We start from the raw sequence: 26,373 nt of genomic DNA, 5'->3' as shown, positions 1-26,373 counted from the left end.
ACAAATCAGCGCATACCTTAGAGCCCCGACCAGGGTTATTCTATCTACTACCCAAGATCCACAAACCCGGAAATCTGGACGCCCATCATCTCGGCATTGGCACTCCACTGAGGACTGTCTGGATATGTGGACTCTCACTCAGACCCTATGCCACCAGCACTCCCAGCTCTCCGTGACACCACTGATTTCCTGAGGAAACTACAACGCATTGGTCACCTCCAGAAAACACCCATCCTAGCCACCATGGATGTAGAGGCTCCTACACAAACATCCCACACACAGATGGAATACAAGCTGTTAGCAGTATCCTGATGATGCCACAGCACAAACTGGCTGCTGAGCTCTGTGCCTTTATACTCAGACACAACTATTTCAAGTTTATGACATATATACCTCCAGGTCAGTGGCACTGCTATGGGCACCCGCATGGCCCCACAATACGCCAATTATTTTATGGCTGACCTGGAACAACGTTCTCAGCTCTCGTCTACTCACGCCCCTTCTCTACCTACGCTACATTGATGACATCTCATCATCTGGACCCATGGGAAGGAGACTCCAGAAAAATTCACCATGATTTCAACAACTTCCACCCACCATCAACCTCAGCCTGTGGACCAATCTACACAGGAATCCACTTTCTAGACACCACGGTGCAAATAAGTGATGGTCACATTAACACCACTCTATATCAAAAACCTACGACCGCTACGCCTACCTTCATGCCTCCAGCTTCCATCCCGGGCACATCACACGATCCATTGTCTACAGCCAAGCACTGAGGTACCACCGCATCTGCTCTAACCCCTCAGACAGAGACCAACACCTACAAAATCTCCACCAACATTCTCAAAACTACAATCCCGCACGAGGACAATTATGGAAACAGGATCTAATCAGAGACCAGATCGTATACCAGAAGCTCCTACTACTGCCAAAGACCAAAACCGAAGAAAAGGAAACCCAACAGGACCCAACTGCCATCGACACAGCCCCCATCTAAAACCTCCAAACGCTATCATCAGGGAATTTACAACCATCTGGAACACGATCCACACTTTCCGATCTGGGCAACCATCTGTCCCACAGCAACCTGCCAACTAAACGTATTCTCACCAGCAAACTGCATTCACCTACCATATAACTCCATACCAGCTCAAGAACCAATCCATCACAACAAAAACCCCTAGTACCTGACCATGAGAGGACTTTCCCTATCATGGTCATGGCCTTATTGTCGCCTTACGAAATACTTCGGTGCAGGACCTTTGTGTCAAAGCTTTCTGAAGTCCCTTGATAATTTTAGTTTGATCTTTCCTGATTAGAACTCCCCAAAATAATTTAACACAATCTCTTAAAAATGTTAAGTGAGTCGACAAATCCACCTGTATGATCATCTCTATTTAATTGTCTTTCCCTATGCGCGCTGATTACCTGAACAAAAATATATGCCTGATTTCCCATTATGAATTGCGTTCTAGCTTAACATATGTTATCACTCTCGTAGATGGAACGAGCCCAATTTATTCAAATATCTGTATACCTCCACTCTAAGATACTTAAGACTAGTTATAAGTCACCTCACAACCTTGACCCTAATCACCCTCTATTGTTCAGCTAAATACATTGTGCTACTTGAAGTCTATTGCCTATAAGAGCAGGTTTTCTATCCATTAATGATTCTTATGCCTTTTCTCTGAACCCCTCTCCAGTCATGTTAGCATTTCCTTCTTTAACTGTACCTAGCAACATCTTCTTACACCAACTTTTAGCCACTCCCCTCAATATTATTGACTGCAATAATTTTCAATATCTTACATAATTTCTATGTTTTCCTTCCTGCGTCATGATAAAATGTCAAATGGATACCAGGCCAAGAACTGCAGCCCGTGCGGTGGAGCCTTACTAGAAACATAGCTCACTTCAGTGATGTTTCCCGTCAATTACATTTCAGGCCTGCATTGGTTAGCCAGTTTATAATCTACTTAAAATGTGCCATGTAAATTTATATTCTTTCCAGTTCTCTTTATCAAAATCTCAATCTCTGAATGTAAGATTATACCAAGTTCAAATACCTTACAGGACACCAGTCTTTAAGTTATATTACATCTGGATCAGAGGTTTCTATACTAGTTTTTACCAAAAAAAATTGGTAATCTCATTCAAAAAACTCATTCAAGTTCCAGAGTCGAAGGATCTATTGTTTCCATTGAACCATGGCGTCTTGTATTGGGCTAATCGCATAATATAATAATATTACTCTCTTTAATACATTATTAATTGAGATGGCCTGGTACCAGATGATCCAAGTATCTGCTGGGATTGATGTCAGATTGATAGGCCATAATAACCAACGGTCATCCTGTTTAGTTGTGTACACAATACACAAACATCTTCCTCTTTGCCAAGTCTTCCTGTAATTCGCTCCACAGATGTGTCACTGCCAAGCGTTACTGTATAATCTATGGTTAATAAGTTCCAGAGACAAGTCCTCAAACAGCTATTTTAATAGCTCTTGGATGGCAAATTATTTTGAGACTGCCTGATAACTTAAAATGTCTAACTTTAGTAGGCTGCTGTTTAATATCCATTCCTGACGACACATCAGTGGAATCTAGGAAAAGATAGTCATAACGATATGATACCTAACTACATACATCTGTTCTTTCCCAAAATACAGCCCAACAGAATATTATTGAATAGGCTTCTGCAATTTTCCAAGTTTAAATTATGATAATGGCATCTACCATTCAACTGAGTTGTTACTGACTCCTTGTACTCACTTTAGCTACCCCTTTATCAAGTTTCTACAGTTCCTAGGCTTTACCATTCCATCAATGTATGATTAATCACTTCCCATTTATTCCATTTATTATATATGCATTTTTTTTTATTTCTTGCTTCACTTTCCCATCTAAACCAGGTCAGATTTTTAACCATTACAAACCTTGGGTGGTTTTTGGGCATCATAGATGAAATGTCATCTAAACCATATTCTTCCCAAATGCCACTCACATATTCTCTCTGGGTTCAAATTCTTCTGGGCTGTCTCAATCTTGCAATTCTGAGCCATTAATTGTTCTCCCTATAGTTCAGACAAACGCCTCTGTTTGAAAATTGGCCCTTATTTTTTAAAAAAGCACTAGGGTGCTATCCTATGCTATAACTATTACTGCTCACTAGAACATTTAATTAACATGTTTGACCACATTTATAAATCTGGCAACAAGTCATTATCATTTGACCTAAGGCACCATAGTTGTGTTATGGTTCCTGTGCACCATCAGTTCCTGTTTAACCTTTCAAGGACAAAGTCTTGCTATCTAAGAATTTTCCCCATGTTGGATGAACACTGTTTAGGGGAAAACTGCTGGTAGAAAATTGTCATGCAGCTATAATAGTTTTAGAATATTCCACAAGATGTGTTCCTTACTTATGTCAGGCATATTGTGCACTTAGATAATATTTGGTGAAACGTCCCACTATCCCTAAACGGATCTCACCACATCTTTTGGTCCTTGACGATTATCACTCTATAGATAGGAAACTCAACTATAGTGGAAACCTTAGTCATCCCTGTTCCTAGTGTGAAATGATGGTCAGTTAGAAGTGCACCAACTAATTGCTACATCCTTGTGTTTTTATGCTGTTTTTAGGACACAGATTCATTTAGGATTGTCACAATATTTGTTTCTTTTATAGACCAAGACAGACGAGAGATGGAAGCAGGAAAAGCGGTGGAAGAGACTTGCATTAGTTCTGGTGTTAGTGTAGGGAGTGTCCTGAGTAGATGGTCCAGTTTCTTAGTGTATTCCTCAGTGGGATCTGAGGGAAGTGGCCTGTAGAATTTGGTATTGGAGAGTTGTCTGGCGGCCTCCTTCTGGTAGTCAGACCTGTTCATGATGACAACATGATGTTTTTTTCTGAAACTTTCTAGGAAAAGTCAGTGTGAGGCAGACACTCAGAATAGAAAACTTCAGCTTGAATGGTTAAAGTTTACAAAGTTATAGGCAACTGAAAACAGGGTCAGGTTCTGAGAAGTATCTCTACATGCATCACCTAGATTAGAAGAGAATATGAACTGCTCTAACATGAGCTTTCTGAAGCTGGCACCAGAGTAGCTGCACCATGCAGAGTTCTAAAAAACCGTGTGGTGCACGATACAAAGAGTTGGCATTCAGCTGCTGGAAACTTCATGTGTCCCCTAGAAACCAGCATGAGAATTTAGTACTGCAGAGCCCAAAGTGCATGCATGAACTAATTTTAATTTCTATATCTTGCTGACAAACCCCTCTACACCCAAAAAACTAGCACCGTGTACCAATTCTTGTGAAGATCAAATAAACATGGAGTCTCTAGGTCTTGGGAACTGAGACAAGCCAAAAAAGTTCAGAAAATATTAAATTAATTAATCCTAATCCTGGTATTCTCCTTATGGCCTCACATTTTCAAAAGGAAAAAATCTATCGCTGTATAAGATTGAGTGTGTGAAATTTCAAGCAGATAAGTTTATTTTTGGCAAACATAAATAGGGAGGTAGGAGAGAGGTTTATTGACTACTTAGGTTCTGTATAACATAGCTTGGCGGTTGCTTGGCTGTATCATTCATAGTTATACAGCTTTGTCAATGGATTTTACTGGTATTTCAGTGATCTTTTCATATAATAGAGCAACATTGTCATGCTTCTCTGCTCCTAAGTAAACACTGTCCTGTCCAGTTTTCACTGGCCTATGACTCAAAACTTCCAGCTGACTTACAAGTAAGGTGCCAGACAACTTATTCATTCTCTTTTCAACTGTACAAAAAAAAAAGCCTATGTTCATCTGCTCATATGCACTGCAATATCATGGCACTACATTAATCTCTAATTCAATGGCTTCAGAATCTGCCCCCTAGTCTCTTGTGAGATGTATTCAGCTTTGTCTCGATTTGGGGATGACCATTCCATCACTACTACTTGCCACAGGGCATAGTTCTTAATCTCCCTGCCAATGCAGGAGCTAGTAACTAACTGGAGGACAAAGATATACGAAGATCCTCCGTCTGGAAGCTGAAACTAGAAAAAAATCAAACTAGAAATAAGGTGTAATATTTTTAATAGTGAGGGTAACTAACCGTTGGAGAACATAGCAAGGGTTGTGTTGTATTCTCTATTGCTGTGATTTTTGTAATTAAAATTGGATGTTTTTTCTAACAGATATGCCCTAGTTCAACCACAGTTATTGGACTAGAAGTGGAAATTAATTCCTGGTCTGTGTTATATAGGAGGTCAGACTAAATTATCACAATGGTCCCATCTGTCTTTAAAATATATGTATCTATGACCTAACTGTCTTTTTTCCCCAGTCTCTTAATTCTGTGATAATTAGACTTCCCAGCAGCAGGAAGTATCTGTGAATACTATGAATTATAACCCCAGTGAAACAGACACTTCCTGAAGACAAACAGGTTACAGAGAAACATGTGAGAATGTATGTCAGCCTCCAGTAAGTTTAGCTGAAAATATACATTATTCTTGATATAAATGTATACAATGCTGATTTCTAGTTTTAGAGCCAAATTCTGTCCTTGGATGCATGCAAGTTCCATCGACTTCATCTGGTCCTTAGGCCGCGCTGAGGATAAATTTCTTGGTTTTATTACAGCAGTGCCCAGATACCCCACCAAGATCAAAGCCCTATGTCACTACTTATACAAATGCATAGTAAGGGATGGTCCCTGCCATGAAAAGCCTACAATCTAAACATACAACACAAAGGATGGGATGGAAACAGGTGCAAAGAGTGATAGGATTTTGCCCAAGGTTGCAGAACTGGGAATAAAGTACAAATTTCCCAACATTCCAGCACTTTTCCCACTAGACCAGTAATGGGCAACCTGCGGCCCACATGCTGTGTGCGGCCCATCAGGGTAATCTGACTGCGGACCACAAGACATTTTGCTGACATTGACTGTCTGCAGGCATGGCCCCCCGCAGCTCCCAGTGGCTGCTGATCGCCGTTCCCAGCCAATGAGAGCTGCGGGAAGTGGCAGCCAGGACGTCCCTGTGGCCTTGCCACTTCCCACAGCTCCCATTGGCTGGGAACGGCAAACTGTGGCCACTAGGAGCTGCAGGGAGCCATGCTTGTAGATGGTCAATGTCAGCAAAAGTCTTGTGGTCCGCAATCAGATTACCCTGATGGGCCATGTCAGGGTTCCTTCCTCACTCTGAACTCTGGGGTACAGATGTGAGGACCTGCATGAAAGACCCTCTAAGCTTATTTTTACCAGCTTAGGTTAAAAACTTCCCCAAGGCACAAATTCCTTCATTGCCTTAGTATCGCTGCCACCACCAAGTGATTAAAACAAACATTCAGGGAGGGCCACTTGGAACACTACTTTTCCCAAATATCCCCCCAAGTCCCTTCACCCCCTTTCCTGGGGAGGCTTGAGAATAATATCCTCCCCAGTTGGTACAGGTGAACACAGACCCAAACCCTTGGATCTTAAGAACAATGAAAAATCACTTGGTTTCTTAAAAGAAGAATTTTAATTAAAGAAAAGATAAAAGAATCAGCTCTGTAAAATCAGGATGGTAAGTACTTTACAGAATAACAAAAGACTTAAAAACACAGAGGATTCCCCTCTAGGCAAAATGTAAAGTTATAAAAACAGGGATAAACTTCCCTCTTAGCACAGGGAAAATTCACAAGCTAAAACAAAAGATAACCTAACGCATTTCTTTCCTATTACTTACTATTTCTGCAATACTAGATGCTTAGTTCAGATATGCTTAAGGAGGTGTAATTTCCCTCTTGTTTCCTGGCTGGTTCAAGAGAGACAGACAAAAAACCTTCCCCCGCAGATCTGAAAGTATCTTCTCCCCTTATTGGTCCTTTTGGTCAGGTGCCACCCAGGTTATCTGAGCTTCTTAACCCTTTACAGGTAAAAGAGGAATTGACCCTTTATAGGGTAAAGAGGGATTTTATGCTACCCGTAGCTGTATGTTTATGACAGGCTGCATGCAGCACATAGGCCGCAGGTTGCCCACCACTGCACTAGACTATGCTTTCTTAGTTTGACTTCTACTTTCCATATACCCTGCAGCATGCTGAATGACATCAGAGAAAGGGTTTTAATAGCTTCCTTATTTTATGTTGATAGAGGTATAAAATGTGCATTGATGGGTATGTAGTGATTTGAAAAATGCCTTAATGGTTTGAAGATGATAACTGAGATCATGCTTGTATAAATACTGATGACAGCATGGATAGGACATCAGCCTAATCACCTGGTTACAATAACCAGTAATACAATAATAGTGCTCTTACAATAACCAGTAATACAATAATAGTGCTCTTAGTTACACCTGTGTACATTTGCTGTAACATGACTGACCTCACTGTATTTAGACCAGTGTAACTGAGATTAGAATCTGGCTCCTGATGCACCAGCTGAAGTCCACAAGAGTACTGGATTCCCAGAGCATAAAGGATCAGGTCCCAATGTAAATTACTTCCATTGTTTCAGACTAGCAGGAGGACAAAAGTGTCACTGTAAGGACATTCTGGAACTTTTTGAGTGGCTGAAAGAACTGGATGGAATTATCAAAAGAGCTTTGGGGACTTTCAGTGGAACTTGTGCTCCTACATTACTTAGGCTCTTTTGATATCTCTGCTCAGTGCATTGTGAGGTACAAAAACTATTGGCTTGCAATATTGGCCTAGTAAAATAATTACTTGACAGGACAAATATTTAATTGCTGAACATAGAGATGAAGAGAGAGTAGTATCTTAAAAAGTTAAATGTTGTACCTCTGAAACATCAGGATCCACAACAGCTGATCCAAAATCATTGACAAGGAATTCTGAGCAAATTTAACTTGGTATTTGCTTGCATTTGAATTTGTACATTTATTTTAAATTTGAATTTGTACATCTGATTAGTCAGATGTTTAGATCCTATGGTCATGAAGTTCCAAATGAAAACATGGATTACTCTTTCAATAATATTATTTGCAGTTGGTAAGATGGCTATAGCTATTGCAGAAAGCTGGAAGCTTATGCTGTATTGAAAGCAAGAACAAAGTCACCCCATTTGGCCCTATTGTAATGTTTTTAGTATTTTCTTCAGAACAATAAAACAAGAACAAAAATAGGCATAGAGCACACCCTTGCAATGAACTGGAACTAAAATCCATTAAGTGGCTGCACTTTTCATTCCTCACTATGCCCCTATGCACTCCAGACCTATCCACTTCAAGGCATTATTATTTCTGATGCAACTTTAGCATGTAGAATCTGTGTCTACAGACTACACTTTTTTTCAAGGAAGTTAGCTGGATGTATTTGAATAAGTACAGTAAACTATAAGGGCACTATCCACTGATTTATGGGGTCCGAATGTGGATCAGTTTACTATTGTTTCACTGTTGCCTGACACCTTCCAAAGGACACACTTTCTCTTCCTAAAAGCTTTCAATCAGTTGCTTGGTAAAACTGAGTTTATTCTGTTTGTTTAGTTTTCCATAACACAACTTGCTTGCAACTTGTTTCCAACGCAGACTACTGCATCTATGTTAACTTGAGGTTTTCAGGTTCCCCTGGACTGCTTGATTTCCACAAAAAGAGAGAAATTAATGTTTTTATTTTATTTTTACATTATCACAAAAGTTGCAACATAGCCGATATCAATGCAATATTGTTAATGAAGGTAACAAGTAATGAAAAGTAGAAAACTGGTATTGGGCTCACGGTTATTCATGTTTCTGTAGGTACAGCCATAACACCCAGATTTGAATATCTTGCCCCAGATGGTTTCACTAAAATTAGATGTATTCAAAATATTCATCTCAAAATGAAAAACTGCTTGGCATTCAGAGTTCTTTACATTTCACTACATGGCTGAAAATAGACTCTTTTTGTGGGGAATTGGTAGATCTCAATAACTTTATGCAAATGTATTATTTTTTTAAATGAAAGTGAACCAGTTTCTAGAGTAAAAAAACAAAGAGCTACTCTGTGTGACATTAACTCATTTGTTCAAATGAAAGTTGCCTTCACATCAAGATGTCATATGTCTGATGAAACACTAACCTTCTGTCAAATGCAGAAAATCAAGTTGGACTGTACTAAAATCATTCAAACCAAGGTAGCCAGAAATGTAATGCAAAATGTCATTCAACAACTATTGTGAACTTAGCACATCTCTCACTAAAGTAATTGAATTTGAGAAATTGTTCCAACTGACCATATCAACCCGTCAGAGTTTTCTGAGCTTTCCAAGGCTAATTCTAATAGTAATTCTAATTTTAATTCTAATAATGACTAATTCGGTCATTGAACTTCATTTATTAACAATGAGGTGAACGAATTAGTGCCAGTTGTGTACTTGATACCATCACAGTAGCATAAACTACAAAATCTCAGATGACAAAATATTCTTGGTCCTTCTTTAACCTTCTACGTAGATGTATACCAAAGCTCTTAACAAAGCAAAATATAGAGCTCCTGTCCCAGTTACTGCTCTGATAAACAACAGCTTTGTTGTCTAGTTTCCTATTTCTTTTTCAAACTCACTACCCTATTCATTTTTTTCCAGCTTCAGCAGCCAGTCCTGATTCTCATACTTCAGCAGAAGCTTTGCATGAGCAAAGCAAGTAGCATTTGACCCCAAATATCTACTTAAACTAACAGTACAATCGTACACCTCTCGGCCGAGAAACCTGGAGCCCCATTTAAAACCTGGGGTGTGGGTGGCTTGCAATGGCTCAGCCCTGAGGCAGGCTGATGAGCTCAGTGCAGTTTAACTGCTGCTCACATCGCTGAAGAAAAAAGACGGGTCATTTCATTCTCTTTGGGTTGAATCTTCCTCATCTTACCCATCACGTGAGCACTCCCATTAAAATTGCATGAATAAGATGAGTAGGATGTGGTGAATCATAATGCTTTAACTATTTTTTAAAAACTGTTTGCAATCATAAATGAATAAGTGCTTGCTGTACCTAGCAAGCAGGATTGTGTCTGTGATGCAAAGGTGTATTGTCCCAGGGGGAGCTTTGGGAGGGATTGTGCCTTGGGTACAGTCCCTCACAGAAGCACAAGGGAGGGCACATCTGTTGTACTATTCTTTTGTGCTCCTACCCTACACCAACCAGTGGGGTCGGCTGGGAGTTGCCGATCGCCTTTCTGTATCTCCTCCATGGAGTGACTTGTGACCGCAGCGGCACTGAAGTCCCTGTATCTAGAGGAGTGTAGGGGCCATGATAGAGGGAGGGAGACTTCTTGTGACATCTTCTCCCCCTCCCCCCAAATAAACCTTTGTGCTCTAACCAGGTACAAACTGACCCTAAGCAGTTACACGTATGGACTTAAAGATTACAAGATGTCAAAAGTGGATGGTCCATATTCTGTTCTTGTTCTATACATGGAACGCCCGTTGGCTTCGGTGGGTGCTCCCTTTATAGATTGTCAGGAAATGGGTCAAAAGGAGATGGAAAAGGCTTTTTACCTGCCAACCCCAGAGTTCAGGATGTGTTGTTTCTCCTGCAGCAGTTGATGACATCCTAACACCTTAAGCAGCACAGGAGCTGCATTTCTACGCTGTAACAGGGGAAGCAGAACCAAGGGCCTGAACTCAGGTCTTGGCAGGTAAGTGAAGAAGCAACTGATTTCAAGCAGCTTTGTTTGAAAGTGTATATCTTTGTAATGTTTAAGTCTTAATATGTAACCTGCAATATTTTGGATTTTAAATTGTGGATTTTTAAAAGAGCCCTTGAGTTCACCATACGCTCTGCCAAACTGATGATAAAAGTGTTGATCGCACACCTGAGTGAAGAAGGGGTGGAGGGAAACCTTATTTACAGTTAGAGTGACTCCGAGTTGGATTTTTCTTTCAATGTGAGTGGAAGGTACTCAACTCAATCGAAGAGCAAAAAACTATTTCAACTTTTTATACTTCCAACTACATAAGATGATCAGGGGCACTGTGAATATTTGATATTCAAAATCTGAGCTTTATTGGTTGTGTTTTTTTCCCATTGGACAGACTGTTCACGTGGTATGTTCCAGTTCCCAAGCCTAACTCTTACAATCAGATTTCCCATGCAAATATTGATGCCATACAAAATTTGCTTCCTGTAAGCATCTTCCAGTATTCAATTAATTCTGTTTCTGTAAATCAGAGATTAGCAACCTTTGGCACGTGGCTCACCAGGGTAAGTACCCTGGTGGGCCGGGCTGGTTTGTTTACCTGCGTATCTGCATGTTTGGCCGATCACAGTTCCTACTGGCCACGGTTCGCTGTTCCAGGCCAATGGAAGCAACGGACAGCACATCCCTTGGCCCACACCACTTCCCGCAGCCCCCATTGGCCTGGAACGGTAAACTGTGGCCAGTGGGAGCCGCGATATGCTGAACCTATGGATGCGGCAGGTAAACAAACCGACCCAGCCCGCCAGGAGTCTTACCCTGGTGGGCCGCGGGCCAAAGGTTGCCGATCCCTGCTGTAAATGTTCCTGCTAGTAATTTCACCTGCTAGAATATTCATAGAAAGCAAAGATAAATGAGGCAAATAGGATTAAAAACAGAAACAAATATTTGCAGATTTTTTTTTTACATTTTCACCTAGCTTTGAAGATGTTTGTATTTATTTATTTATTTATTTTAGAAAAGGAAAGTAATTCTTCTCTCAGCTCCTAGTTACAGAAGGCTAATGGAAGCCTTTCTACTGAAAAACCAATGAGTCTTATCGGTATGAAAAACTAATAGTACTTGCCATATGGACAGAATGGCTTACCACTTAATGAAGTGCAATCCATTTAGCACAATATTTGCTAAGTTGGCAGTACATTAAAATAAAAGTCAGTTTTCAAAGTAATGTGTCCAGGAGTCCTCACAAATTTGGTTAAAGAGGGAAGGAATTCTGTGGGACAGCTACATGCTAAATCTTGTAATTGAAACCACACAACGTAATCTTAATGTGGGGGAAATTTTGTTCCTCAAAGAATGAATGAATCCCCAGCATTGCTGGGGGATTTTTGTAAGTGCCCAATAAAGTCTCTCCCTCTCTCTTTTTTTTCCTTCTTCCTTTCCTCTTACTTGTTACCAGTATTATTCTGACTTCACTTAAGGCAATCTTTCCAAAAGTGATCTCTAAATTTATGCCAGTTTTTGGGTGCACAACTATGAACTTGTAGTAAATTGCATATGGAAATAGCATCTGTACCTCCTAATCTGAGTTTTGGGGCATGCAAAAATTTGTGACTGAAAAACTCTCCCAAAATTCGGTTCATATTTAAAGGCTGGAGTGAAATCACTTTGGCAAATGTAGCTCTATATATATACATACTCCATACATTGGAGCATTGCTATAGTCATTATTTTAAATTAACTTTCTCTAGACAAAATAAAGTGTTGTACTACATTGCAGCCTCACTGTTAGGAATGAAGATAGAGGGGACAATGCAGGAAGGCCAACACAGACAACCAAAATGGAGAGTATCCAGGTCATAGAGGAATGGTAAGTCTGTCATGTTAAATATTCCAGTGCTCACAATAGGTATCCAGTAAATCAAATGTCTGTATTTCTAACTTGTCTGTAAGTAATATCAAAATCTCACTTGATCTGAGACTTCTAGGAAGTTATCTGATGTTCCCTTCTAAAATCTTTGGATAAAAGGCAGTAAAATCAGACATGATGATGAAACGCAAGTAAAGGCATTCCAAGTCCTATCTTACCTACAAAAATAACTGTTTAAATACAGTTGTGAAATGTTGTTGCCCAAACATGTGGGGAGGAGAGAAGATGGGACTAGAGGAACTGTCACTACATATCTTCTGGCCCTCCTTCCATATACATAAATTCAGGGGTCATGCATTTGTTGCTCCAACTTTGAGTGCAACTGCTACTGTTCCGAGACCTTGGGGAGTGGAATTTTTTCTCCTTGTCTCTGCAAAATTCCCTACCATCCAGCTGAGTTATTTGGAATAAATGCTGGAGAAAGGATTTTAGCCTTAACTTTCTGAACGTGAGATTCTGCTTATTATTCTCTTCTTAAATTAATGTAATTCTGGGGCATAGTGCCATCTTGCTCAGATATCTTCATCAGACTGTAATATTCATGAAGCAAGGAGGGGCCAGTTTTAGAGCAATGAGTTAATGGATACAAAAAAGGAACTTAATGGATGAAACCAGATTCAATGCCCTACTCAATCCCTAAACTCTGAATAAATTCCAGACACTCTATCCTACTTCTGTTTCTGAACTTCCTGGAAGTGCTGTCTTGTGGACACTTCATGTATCCATGCCACAAACTCCTTTAGCTTCAGTGGAGTTGCTTCTTATTTTCACCATTCTGAGAAGAGAATCCAGGCCTCTGAGTCCAAGAAATTATCACTGACTGACAAAACAGAAAATATGGAGTCTGTATTAGTTAACTAAAAAGTTATATCCATTTTGCTCAGGACAACTTTCTGGAAGTATAAATATTAAATAACTTGTATATCCTGTATTGCTTGTAAAATAAATGTTGATTAAATGGATTTGAGCACTAGACATATGGGTGAACACTGCTTATTGTGTGACATGTATATTCAATAGCTCTTAAACACTACAACTTTCAGAGGCTTCCAGCATGCAGGAAGGACAGGATGAGTACCCAGTGTTAAATTTAATAGTAGTTAAATGACTTGAATGACTTTAACCCTCAAGTTTATCATTTACGTATTAAACAATGTAGTCTTCTGATCTCCTAGCCAGTGCTTAAAGTATAACAAACAGGGGATAGCTTTCTTCTAAAAGTGGAAATAGACTGGTTTTCCCCCCCGCCCTTCTTCTGTATCCAATTTTGCCAGTAGCATCTGGTGTTATCCATCAAATCATATGTTAATAGATCATCATTCAGATCAGTAGCACCAAACAAAGGGAAACTTAGCAACTCTTAGGTACTCGAGACATATGCTAATTTAAAATATCTCTCAATTGGTATTTTGTTGGGCCTCATTAGTATGCTCTTGGCTGCCAAGGGCCTCTTTGTTCTTCTCAATCCTACTGAACCAAATAATGCAGATGCACCTGATTGGCCTAGCATCTTCAGAAGCAAGCAGTGACATCAGATGTCATCTAAACCAGCCTTGAAAGAGAATCCATTATCAACCATTCAGAATTCAGTCTCCTGTATGAACAGAGGCAGTAATTAAATTCTGCTGTGTCTTTGCAGTATGTCACTTTATTCTTGAGTTTTATGGGTAACAAATAATCTTAGCAGAAAATCAATAGAAAACCAGGGTACCCTGCCTCTTAAAATAAAACAAATTTAACTGGTATCAGGATTATTAACACAAAAGTGAACACCATGCATAACTCTATAGTTATGAATGAAGCCCCATTGTTTTCATTAGTTCTTGACTACAGTGTAACTGAGGAGAATTTGGCCCAATGTATGTAAACAGTTACAAAAACAGAAGCATATTCTAATGATACTTTCTTTTTGCAGCCAAAACCCTACTGCAGATGAAATTATGTCTTGGGCTCAGAATTTTGACAAGATGATGAAAACACCAGCTGGTAGGAATCTTTTCAGAGAGTTTCTTCGAACGGAGTACAGCGAAGAGAACCTGCTTTTCTGGCTTGCATGTGAAGACCTAAAGAAGGAACAGAACAAGAAAGTTATTGAAGAAAAGGCGAGGCTTATATATGAAGATTATATTTCTATACTTTCACCAAAAGAGGTAAAGCTGGAAATACTAAACTTTCATTCGGTGTAATCAAGGATGGCAGTGCTGCAGGTTCATGTGGTGGGGTCAGAAAACATACCTGACTTACTAGGTCAGACAGATTCTTCACACTGAGGCTCTCCAGCCAATGAAAAGGGGCCACGGTTGGGGGCATTTGGCATCATTCACTCCACCTTCCCAAATCTCTGAGTAATGAAGCAAGGCTCAGTGATCACAAGGCCAACAGATGTATGTTGTTTTCTGCTTTTGTAGCGGAAAGTTCCTTTAAGTGATAGGGAGTAAGCCAGGGAAGACGACTTGAGGACGTGGTGCCAATTAACAACTATGACATCCCAATGAATAATCTCTTATAATACTTAAAAAGTTGTGTGTGGAGTGATGTCCTGCAATCACTGTTGGGGTTTGTTTGTTCTCAATATTTTAGATAAATCCTTGGATCACGTCAAGTACAATTAGTTCCTTTACTTTCCCTACACTTTGGACAAGATCCTCAGCTTTTGTAAACCATTCTAGCTCTAAACCAATGGAGCTATATTGATTTATACCAGCTGAGGACTTGGCCCTATACATTTATTCTCCAGGACGGTCTCAAGAGGTAATAGCTTCCATTGTCATTATCTTGCCTTTCTTCTGTCTTTTAGTATGCTATGTTGCTTTTGAGCAATACAACTGTAGTAAGCTAATAATGTTTTTCTCTTTCACTTATTAATACTCGGATGGCTTTCTAAGCCATCATGTAGCCCACAGCTCTCTCCAGCTTTTAGGACTGCTGTAGCATTCTAGTTTCATCATGCTTAATAGCTCAAAAGTGGTACCAAATTTCATGCTCAGTGTACATAATGCTTTCCATGCAGATCCCCTTCAGTTTCAATGGCTATTCCAAATCATCTCCTGTCATTACTGTAGATCTTAAGAGGCAAGCAGGAGACCTCTTGAAACCACTTAGCCAGAGGCATGTGAGCTGGGAACCTTTGCCCTAGCCACTATGCACCCTTTCCCCTATGTTGCTATGAGTTTGTCTGAACTATAGCTGTTTACAAACCACTTTAGTGCAAAAGCTGTGTAGACCAGTGTGACGTTCCCCTGGTGTTATCTGGATCGACAATCTGCTAGGGCACTCCAATCCTCGACTCTGGTAGCCAGCCTTACTCTACTCTGCTGTGAGAACCCCCACTCCTGGGCTGTTCACTCACAGCCCCTGGTATGTAAGCTGCTCCTTGGATTGTGCAACCGAATGACACTAGCCAATATCTCTGGTCCCAGACACAACCCTAGGAATCTCCATCTTCCAGTGTCCAGTTATGCCCACTGGACACTGCAAGCTTATATGATTTTGTCAATTTAACAAAAAAATTGATATGTACCAGGCTTGTTATCCCAAGGGGAATCTCTGACATGCTTCAAATCAAATGCACTGTTTCAGGCAGAATAAATAAACAAATTATTAACTACAAAATATAGATTTTAAGTGATTATAAGTCAAAGCACAACAAATTGGATTTGGTCAAATGAAATAGAAAGCAAAATGCATTATAAGCTGATCTTAACACTTTCAGTACTTTTACAAACTTAGATGCTTCTCACCACAGGCTGGCTGTTTGCTCTTCAGCCAGGCTCTCCCTTTTGATCAGCGCTTCAGTCACTTGGTGGTGATGTCTGTAGATGGAGGTGGAAGAGAGAGGAAGAGCATGGCAAACGTCTCTCCCTTTTATCATGTTCTTTCTTCCCTCTTGACTTTGCCCACCCCTTCAGGATCAGGTGAGCATTACCTCATCATAATCCTTGACTGACCAAGGGAAGGGGGGTGACTCACTCGAGAGTCCAACAGATCCTTTGTTGCTGCCTAGGCCCGTGTCCCTTGTTCCTGTGAGCCTGGGCTGGGTTTGTCCTATACATGCCCTGATAAGGTGCAAACTGCCCCTCTGTTCCTGGAGAGTATTGCCTGGGCTTGTTTTAAGCCATGAGGACACATTTTCAGCCTCATAACTATATACGTGAAATTACAACCTATAACATTACTTTAACAACAATGCTCAGTGCATCCTTTGCCTTCTGAAGACACCCGACATGACAAACTTTGCATTGGATACCATGCAATCATATTATAAGGATGAACATGGGGATGCAGGGTATTCCGCCATAATACGGAGTGTCCAACAAGCACTCAGTTATGCATATAAACTGAAGTCATCTTTGCCTGCACACTTTACAGGGTCATTGAGAAAATTCTAGTAAAAATAGACTACAGGTGTGAAAGGTGACTCTTTTTAAATTCCATAAAGTCAACCAATTTTCACCAGAACACTCACCAGCAAATATCTTAATAAGGACTGCTTGATGCCACTTTCTCTAACAAAGAGAATGAATCTGCTAGCTGCATAAAATGAGAGCCTAACTCTGTTAACTTCATGTACTCAAAGGCAAATCACCCAAGAGAAATCACTTAAAGCTAAGAATTTCAGGTCTAGAATAGCGAAGTACACTTGGTCAGGAGTTGAAAACTGCCCCAAGCAAGTTCCAAGGTTGCAATACTTCCCCTTGCAGCTGCTTCTTCAGTACTATAACACACTATCTTGTCTACCGCTTTAGCGATACATGTTGAATCACATAGTGCTGTGTGCATGATAGGACAGAGTTCATAACAGCCATTTATATGAAAGTACACAATAAACAAGACACAAAATATTCTACAGAGTAAATATAAAAAAAGTAATAGAAAAATTTGCTAGGAATGTGATATTTGCAGTTAAGTTGGCATCATAATAGTGCCTTGTGACTAATAAATGATTACACTATAGAATGCATCTTGGAGAAGTGGACTTACTCTATACAAAGACTAAGCCAATAAAGATGTATTAGACTATTATGACAATAGTACAAGCATACAAGAATGGAAAAAATACAGGGTGCTACATGTAGCTCGTAAGGCTGTCGAGAAAACTTGCATGTTATCTTAACTATTTCAATATGGTATTTGGTTATATATGTAAAGACTTTATTGCAATGAATACGCAATATTCATTCCTGATTTTTTTTAATGTTTAACCATGCACCTTTAATGTTCCTCTAACATCAGGATGTCTCTGTTGCTTTTGGGTTTATATGGACTAAATATATTTGGACAATATATTTTTTTTTAATATGGGGTAAGTGCAGATATATAGAGCCAGATCCTCAGCTGATCTAAATAGCATAGGCCCATCGAAGTTCATTGTGTGGCTCAAATAGAAGGATCAAAGCAACAAATTGTTCTTGGCTCTTCCATATCAATGCTCTATCTTTTTTCTCCACAACTAATATTTTCCTAACTAGACCCATTTAGTTTTCCCCATTGCAGTCATATTTTACTTAATCTGATGTGAATCTTATGTTTTAGTAGAACATCAGGGGCAATGTGCCTCTGTCCTTCCTAGATGTCAGAGTTCATTACAAAAGGAATATAAGGCCAGAAATTCAAGTGGAAATTTCAAAATTGCTACTAAGTTAAATATGAATATAAAATTGCCTAAAAGAGGAAATTACCGGAATCTAAAAGACCTTGAATGGAAGAAAAAAAATGAAACTTAAAGACTAATAGCAACATTAGCACAACAATTTCAAAAAAAAGAAACTTTTGGCAATTTGTGACTAGTAAGTATAGTGTTAAAAATAAAACAAAAAACCCAACAACCATGGTACAGTAAGCAGAAAATTTCAGAAGACTGAACAAAAGCAACTAGAAGAAAGCATTTCAGCCAATTAATGAGTCATTCAGTATTTCCCAGGAGGAATATGTTTAAGTTTGGAAAAGCTGAGTAAAATGATCAAAGTAAAATGAAATGTATATGGAGAGATCCATGTTAATGTATAGCTTTAACTGCCCTGCATTTTTGCTGTAATATAGTGGCATCTTTTTTCTCGTAGTACCTAATGTGAACACAAAGACCAATGCAAATCAAAATGGGTTTGGTAGGCTCAGATTGTAGTTTTGCCCATACTTGTATAAAATGGACTTTTGAAGAAGCCAAGTACACAAAAAATATAACTGACAAAAGGAAACTGAGCTCCTGGTACTCTGGATTCTTTTTTTTTTGGGGGGGGGGGGGGCGTGGGTGGAGGCAGAGAAGATCTATGAAATATAGATATTTATACGGCCCTTTCCAAGTCTGTTGTTTAACAGACATCTCTTTCTATTCTCTTCAGGTTAGTCTTGATTCTCGGGTGCGAGAAGTGATCAACAGAAACTTGTTGGATCCCAGTCCTCACATGTATGAAGATGCCCAACTTCAGATATACACCTTAATGCACAGAGACTCTTTCCCAAGGTTTTTGAACTCTCAGATGTACAAATCTCTCATCGAAAGTACTGTAGGCTCTACTTCTGAAACTTAGTTCTAATTTTTGGATGAAATAATTTGGAGTTTTTTGGGGTGGGTGGGAGGGAATAAAAGTAGTTTAATAACATCTGGCGCTGAGTTCCTGGAGAACTACAGTTTAGCACTACTCAAGCTACTGTGAAGAAAACAAATACATATGATGGTCTCTGTCTACATTTTTACCAAGGTCCTCCTTACTTGAGTTTGCGGGGGAGGGAACAATGGATTTGCCAAAATACATTTGTTTCACACTCCTTTCACTTAACGGCAGTCAAGATTGCAATGATGTATTTGTAGTTTTATGAACAGTCTCCTTGTGTATTCTCACACTGCATGTGCAAGATAAAATTGCTTCACATACCACTTAGTTGTTGCAATATTTAATTCAATAACATAAATTATATCTGTATTTAAGAACTTCTTTGTGCAATACAGTCTTACAGTACATAGAAATAATTGCAGCAAACCAGGAAGGGGCTTGCATTTTTTTTAACATCACTAACATAGAAAAAAGCCAATTTTTCAGGTGTAGCATTATTCAACATGCTCTACTGAGTACAATACACTGACTTTTTGAAGCCAATAATTCTGTATAGGAAAAAGAGCTATTTATAACTGTTTATTTAAAATAAATCAAAGTGGGGATTCCTCTGGTTGTTCACTGCCAAAACTGGCATTTTCATTAGCGTTTGCAATGATAAAAAAAAAAAAAAAAGAAGCACAAACCACTTAAAGGGATCCATGTCTGGGTGACACAATTTATGCGCTGATATTGTTTAACTGTTATAAGAACAAAGATTTTCAATGTACACTTCAGATGTCAGATACTGTAATTGATTTATTAAAGACTGGCGATCCAGTTCTAACACTGTTGTCTAATGTTATGTACTTCAGCAAAAAAAACAAATAGTTTATAATTTAGTTTTTGAATAAAGAAATTTAATAAAAGATTGCCTACATGTAGCATTTTAGAGCATTTTGATGAATTGCATTTGTCCTGTAAGACATTTTTCTTTTAAAGAGAAATCCAGTGAAAAGATGGTTTTTTGTTGTTTTTTTTTAAAGTAGTATTTTACAAAGGGGGAGAGGGGCTAAGGAAGACTTATCTCAGCTTGCTGTCTCTTTGATTTTGAAAAACTCCTTGAAAACAAGGGGTTGTGGAGATTAATGTTCAAGGGCTTGTGATTTTACACTCTTTACCCAGGCAACACTGTTGAAGTTAACAAGTGTCTTTCTTGGGTAAAGAATTCTGAATATTAATGGCCCAGTACAATCAGAACTAAGAAGGCAGCACAGTGCTCAAATCGCCTTGCTGGCAGGCTACTTTTTGCAGGTGTCTGGCTTGGCCTTTTTTTTTAAAAAAAATTGTCCTATTTTGATATGCACTTTGATGTTTAAAGATACCATAACTTGTAACTTACAAAACACCATCTTCATGCTTAAAGTACACAGAACTATATTCTGAGTGCTAGCATCCCCTGCAAACTATCTTGAAAGATAAATGATAGAATGGCTTTGAATAAAAGTTTAAAATGTCCTTATTACTGGGAACATTTGCCTCTCTCTAAGCCTTAGTATAAGGACAGAGTCTTCTCCCTTACACTCATAGAAATATGGAGTAACTCCATTAACTTTGGAGTTGATAGATTTTACCGTTTTGTAATGGAGCAGAATCTGGCCCCGAAATGTTGAGTCTTTCTCCTCGGTCTGTAAATTACTTCTGATGGGCTGACCTCTGTGCACAGCCCTATTGAAGTCAATGTGACTCATACAGGCACAGGGATCTGCTTGTATGGAATAACTTGCAGGATTTGGAGATTAGTTTATTTTCTGGGTTTTTTTCCCCTTTATTTTACTACCTCTCACTCACATTTATTATTATTATTATTATTAGTTTATTTATAGAATATGTTTCAAATAGCTGGTTTGGGGAATTTTTTTTAAAATTATCATTTTTACTTGAAACCTGTGCTTTTTCTGGATGAATATGAACAATTTGAAGAACTGTTTCTTAAACTCATTTGGTTTTGTAATTTATATAGAATTCAGGAGATTATTAAAAGGGCTATTCTTTATTCCCTATGCAAATATTTTAAATGTTGTAGTGTATGACAAAATGGGATTTTAAACAAATTCTGCAAGGCAGAAAACAAAATTCTGTTTACAGTGGCGTTGCTGACTATCCTACTATATTCAGCACTTTTAAATATTGTTGTTTATGAAAATGTAGTTTAAAATGCAAGACATATTTATAAACATTTCTTTTAATAAATACCTGTTTTGTCTGAGAGTGTTGTTGTGTTATGACATACTTTATTCATGTTGGTTAGCTATTTACCATTATGAATAAAATATTCAATTATATTGATAGAGTAATAGCTATGATGTTTACAAAACTTTTCTTCCTGAAGGGGGGGATGGAATTCAACAAGGAAGAATTGCCTCCTTCTACTGTGAAATACAATTTTAAAAATTAATTTAAGATGCCTTTTCTTAATTAGAATTAAATTTGGTCCTGCATATCTACTGTGCCATTTAGTTAGAATGATATTTACTATGGTACTGTACAGATATAGCATCATATATGTATATGTTTATATGGCATGATTTTAGGTTTGCTAGTGTTTGAGGCACAATGCATTTTGGTGCAAACAACTAGACAATGTGTAATAAAACAGTACAGCATGTATAAGCCTTTAAAAACGTAGACTTGAATATTCTTGATGTTGTTACCATTTGATGGTGACCTGCTAGCAAAAAGCTATCTTTATAAGATACTTTAGACAAGTAGATATCTTGTCAAAACAGACAGTTCATCCTTTTTAGGACACTTCTAACTAAAGCTAAAGATAAGGGCCCTAAAATACATGTTGGTTTCTAGCATAGGTATTCCAGAAATCTATATCTGGAAACTGTTACATTATTTTAAGAAATACTACATAGGTCTTCAGTGTAATATTGCAATGAGATTATGTTCTAAATCCCTTATTTTCAGGGATTTATAAACTTACCATTATTTATGACATAGAATCTTGCTTCCAAGGAGTAAATATTAATGTAATTACTGTTAATATAAACTTCAATAATTGGTGTTTTCAAAATTATATGAATAGTCAATTACAGTCCATGTCAATTTATTGGATATCTCAAACTGTTTAAATTTCTGAAATTGATATTGACAACAAATTAGGTCATAACACAATCTCATTGCTTTTGGTACAGTATTTTGAAAAAAATGTAAACAGCCACACTATTAAACTTGAAAACTGATTTACTTTTACATAGTATGTACAATAAAATTTTTAAACTGCCCAATATGCTTACTCTATAGACTGGAATAACATATGTATATACTGTGCCACTTCTGGGCTCATGAAAAACTGAAATGCAAGTTCAAAATATAAACATAAGCTTTAAAAAAGAAAAAAAAAAGCTTAAATGCACATACATCATAGGGCCTAATCCTGCAGACATCTATGCATGGCACTGAATAAGCAAAGCATTTAGGCATATGCCTAAATCCCATTGGTTTCAAAGAAACTAAACATGGGCTTTGCTGACTTGGGGATCACGTGAGTAATTTAGGGTTGCCCAAATAGTCTTATTGAAGCCAATAAATGGTTCTGTTTAAATTACTCACATGCATAGCTGTTTTGTACTCTAAGCCAACAGAATGCAGGAAGCTACCCCCATTTTTCAGGTTTAATAAATACGGTCCAAATTCTGACTTGGAGTCATATTTTCTCCCCTAGCATACGATGTCTACAGACTGCACCTACCTTCACAGGCAGGTGCTATGGAGGGGGATGCTCTCCCTGGGAGAGCAAGTGGATATAATTGTTACCATACATCAGGCTGGGGGGCCATATAGGGGAGAGCAACTTTAAATTATAGTAAGAGCTTCCTAGAAGGCTTGTTTTGCAGAGGCTTGATTCAAAGCCCACTGAAATTGTTAAGACTATTTTCTTCAGTGACCTTTGAATCAGAATCCTGTCCCACAAGGAGTAAGGCCTGCAGCATCAATGGCTGTAAACCTTCTCCTTGCAGCCAAGGACCCACAGCAGGCATCCTGCTGATGGAACCCAGTGACTGAATGGATTTAGACTTTACATACATGGATAACCAAAATGTCAGTTTCAACTTGCTTGTTCCTCTCTGGCTACCAACCCCAATGTGGGGCTTAGGAGACCAGTGTTTTTAATATGTATGCCCACTGACAGAGCTTCAACCCCATTCTGCATACTTCTGCCAATAACAGCAGTAAGCTGTGAGGGGTGGGAGGACAGTCCATTGTGATACCAAAATCTATCACTGTTTGGACTCACATAAATACTGTTTGCACACTTAGGAAAGAAGTATGCTAGCTTAATGCCTGGAGCCAGAATTTGACCCTACTGGTCTCATAAACTAAGATATCAGTACAAAAACTTTCCCTACAATTTAAAATTGTGATACAAGCCAGATAATTCAACTGCTGACAGTAAGTCATTAATTCATGCTGGCTTTTTTTCTTACAAGCTTTAATTTACACTAAATCATCCTGTACTCTAAATTTCCTGGCGTTTGACTATTTGTCACAAAGCATGTTAATTATACATAGAATTTATGAAATTCATAACTACTAACATTCAAGGAACTCAAGTATTTGGTCCAACGAAATCCATAAAGCTTCATCATTTTTCTTTTCTCCCTTTGACAACGATGCTTACTGTATTAAATTATCCATCATACTTCAGTGAACTCCACTGACAGGTACCAGTGGATCACAAAGAAGCTTTGCACGCATGAATAAGATTTCAGAGGCAGTGCTTTAGGCTATTTCTTAATGCCAGACTAACTTTAAAGACTGTAAATTCACTGCGTATCCTCTAAGTGTAATTTTCTTCTTTTAAAAATATTGCTGTTACAATGTATTTTGTCAATCCAATTGTATACAGTGACAGACTTGCTGAAAATGGTTTTCTAAACATTGTAGAATTACCATTTTTGATCACCCATTCATTTTAATATCCACAAACCATCTTCTCATGTTGAATGTATTTCCTGTGGATTTCCAAAATTGATCTGGATTACAAGTTTTCATTTCTGACTGTTTTGGCAACTTTACATGAATATGCATTACATTAACTTTTTTTTTAAATAAATCTTTTGAAATTGACAACTCACTAATGTAAGCTTGGGAGAACTTACTGTTACTCTACAGGTGTATGTTAATTTAGTTGTAAAGTATGCTTATTTACTTCTGTTAATTTAAGATGTGAATATGAAAGGAAGAACAGAATACTTTGATTTGATTCCTTTCAATGGCTGTACTATAAGTTTATTGCTTAACACAATTTTATGGATAATTGCACTTTTTATAACATAATAAAGTATATTCTTTAAACTACTTATGTTTTGAGTTTAGCTGAGAGTCTTACTTCTGATGTCATCCAAAAGAAAGTGCCTTTATTGCAAACTGTTTGCACACAAGGAGATATCAGAAGGGATGAACTGAGAATACCAGACAGCAAAAATAGTTATCTCACAATCTTTTATCAAACCACAGCCTACTAAATGACCTCTTTGTATAGCTTTTATATTTCTAATTCAACTGAGCACGAAAATGTATTTAGCAGACGTGTTTTAGAAACTGACGTCCCTATCCACTGAGCTTTGACTGAAATAATTCTTGAAAATTGCCCTTATCTCTTTCTTACAAAAACATTTTAGTTCTGCTTTTACTTTGAATGTTTGATTTTTGCATCTGCTGTAACTACAGGATACATATGCAAAGATGCCTAAACTATTTTAAGGATGTTCCTTCAACACTATATTTTTGAGGACTCCTTATAGTAGGAGGAGTGGCTGAGAACTCTGAAATTATACATAACAAAAGCCCAGTCCTGGTACAACTTTTACATAGGATTACAAACACTTCACACATATGCTTATCAGTGCCTCAGTAAACTGACTTGGACCTAATTTATCCTTTTTAAAAATAACTTAAGGTATGAATTTAAACAAATATAGTTATACCAGTGTAAACATCATTGTTGACTCTTATTCCAGTATGTCTTTTTCACGTTAGCTTATGTTGCTCAGGGAGGGGTTTAAACTAAACAAAACAAACACAAAAATTCTTATACCTGAAAATCTGTAAACATAGGCTTATACTGGAATAACTGTTAAAACGCTTCAATATTGACAAGACCTTATTTTGAGGATAGTTGCTCTGATGTGAGTATGGGGCTGAAGTGACCCAGGTCTGAGCAGATGTGGAATCCACAGTGTTTTTAGTTTCAGATCCTTGAAGCATGTAGGTACTTAACTCCCTGAAATCAATGGGAGTTAGTTGCCTAACTACCTTGGAGGATCTGGGCTTTTGTGCTTGGGCTCATCTACAGTGTCCATCATATATCTAAGTCATAGGAGTTTGAGGAAATAAGATCCCTGTCCCTCAGATGTTTCCCTTTGTTTGTATGCTGGAATAATGGAGGTTCCCACTGTTACCCATATGGAACAGCAACAAAATGGAAGAAAGGGAGTGGGTTAGATCCCTGAACTTGCCCCTAAAGGAGAAAAGAATGCCTTTACAAGGAAAAAACAGCTAGTGCTGATTGGGGAGAGGGGGAGAATTGATGACATGTCTTATCTTCAGTCAAGGTGTGTTCTTGTGCAGTTCATCCTGGGAAGAAATCCTCCCTGCTACTTCCAGAGTCAACCTCTGTACCTACACAAAAGCTCCCCATCATTATTCACAGAAAGGTAGAGTCAGATGGTGGTCCTGCCATCAGTATGCAAGTGGTGTGGCAGCATTTGAGTAAATTCTGCAGCCAGTGCTATGCAGGAGGTCAGGCTAGATGATCACTATGATCCCTTCTAGCCTTAAAAATCTACTAACAGAGTAAGCTTGGCTGTGGAGTTCTAGCAGCCTTCACACTACCCTTGAGTGCATCAGGGTTAAGCATTAGAGACAATGAGATGATACAGTTACCTTACTGAAACAACATCTGACAGCTCATGTATGTATGTGAAGATGTACTTACTAGTAAAGAAATGGTTCAACTTATCTCTCAGTGGGCAAAAGTCACGTGTCAACATATTGGTGGGCAGTTGATGGAAGCTTGCACTAATATCGAACCAAATATGGTTTGTGGAGAAACTGAAGGGGCTGTAGAGATGTAGGAGGAGAGGTGAACAGGGGCTGCAGGGATGTAGGGGAGGAAAGTGTACAGGGGCTTTAGCAATCTATAGAGAAGTGGGGAATAGGGGCTGTGACAAAGTATAGGAGGATGGATGTTAAGAGAGAGGGATAAAGGAG

General features: G+C 38.5%; 1 protein-coding gene across 2 annotated transcripts in view; it reads left to right on the top strand.

The window, feature by feature from the left end:
- The window catches only part of RGS17 (regulator of G protein signaling 17), a 37,163-nt gene extending 18,063 nt beyond the window's left edge, over window positions 1-19,100 (top strand). The window contains exons 2-4 of one of the 2 annotated variants that reach the window (XM_032773073.2): window positions 12,422-12,499; window positions 14,475-14,709; window positions 18,898-19,100. In XM_032773073.2, coding sequence (XP_032628964.1) covers window positions 12,422-12,499; window positions 14,475-14,709; window positions 18,898-19,086 — 502 coding nt within the window. In that variant the 3' untranslated portion in view covers window positions 19,087-19,100. Of the gene's footprint in view, window positions 1-12,409; window positions 12,500-14,474; window positions 14,710-18,897 lie in introns of both variants that reach the window. The other variant, XM_032773071.2, reaches the window with a different exon arrangement.
- The last annotated feature ends 7,273 nt before the right edge of the window (window positions 19,101-26,373 follow it).

The sequence above is a fragment of the Chelonoidis abingdonii genome, chromosome 3 (assembly GCF_003597395.2).
Source record: "Chelonoidis abingdonii isolate Lonesome George chromosome 3, CheloAbing_2.0, whole genome shotgun sequence".
Lineage (NCBI taxonomy): Eukaryota > Metazoa > Chordata > Testudines > Testudinidae > Chelonoidis > Chelonoidis abingdonii.
Note: the sequence above shows the minus strand (reverse complement) of the source record. Positions and strands in the feature narration are given on the sequence as shown.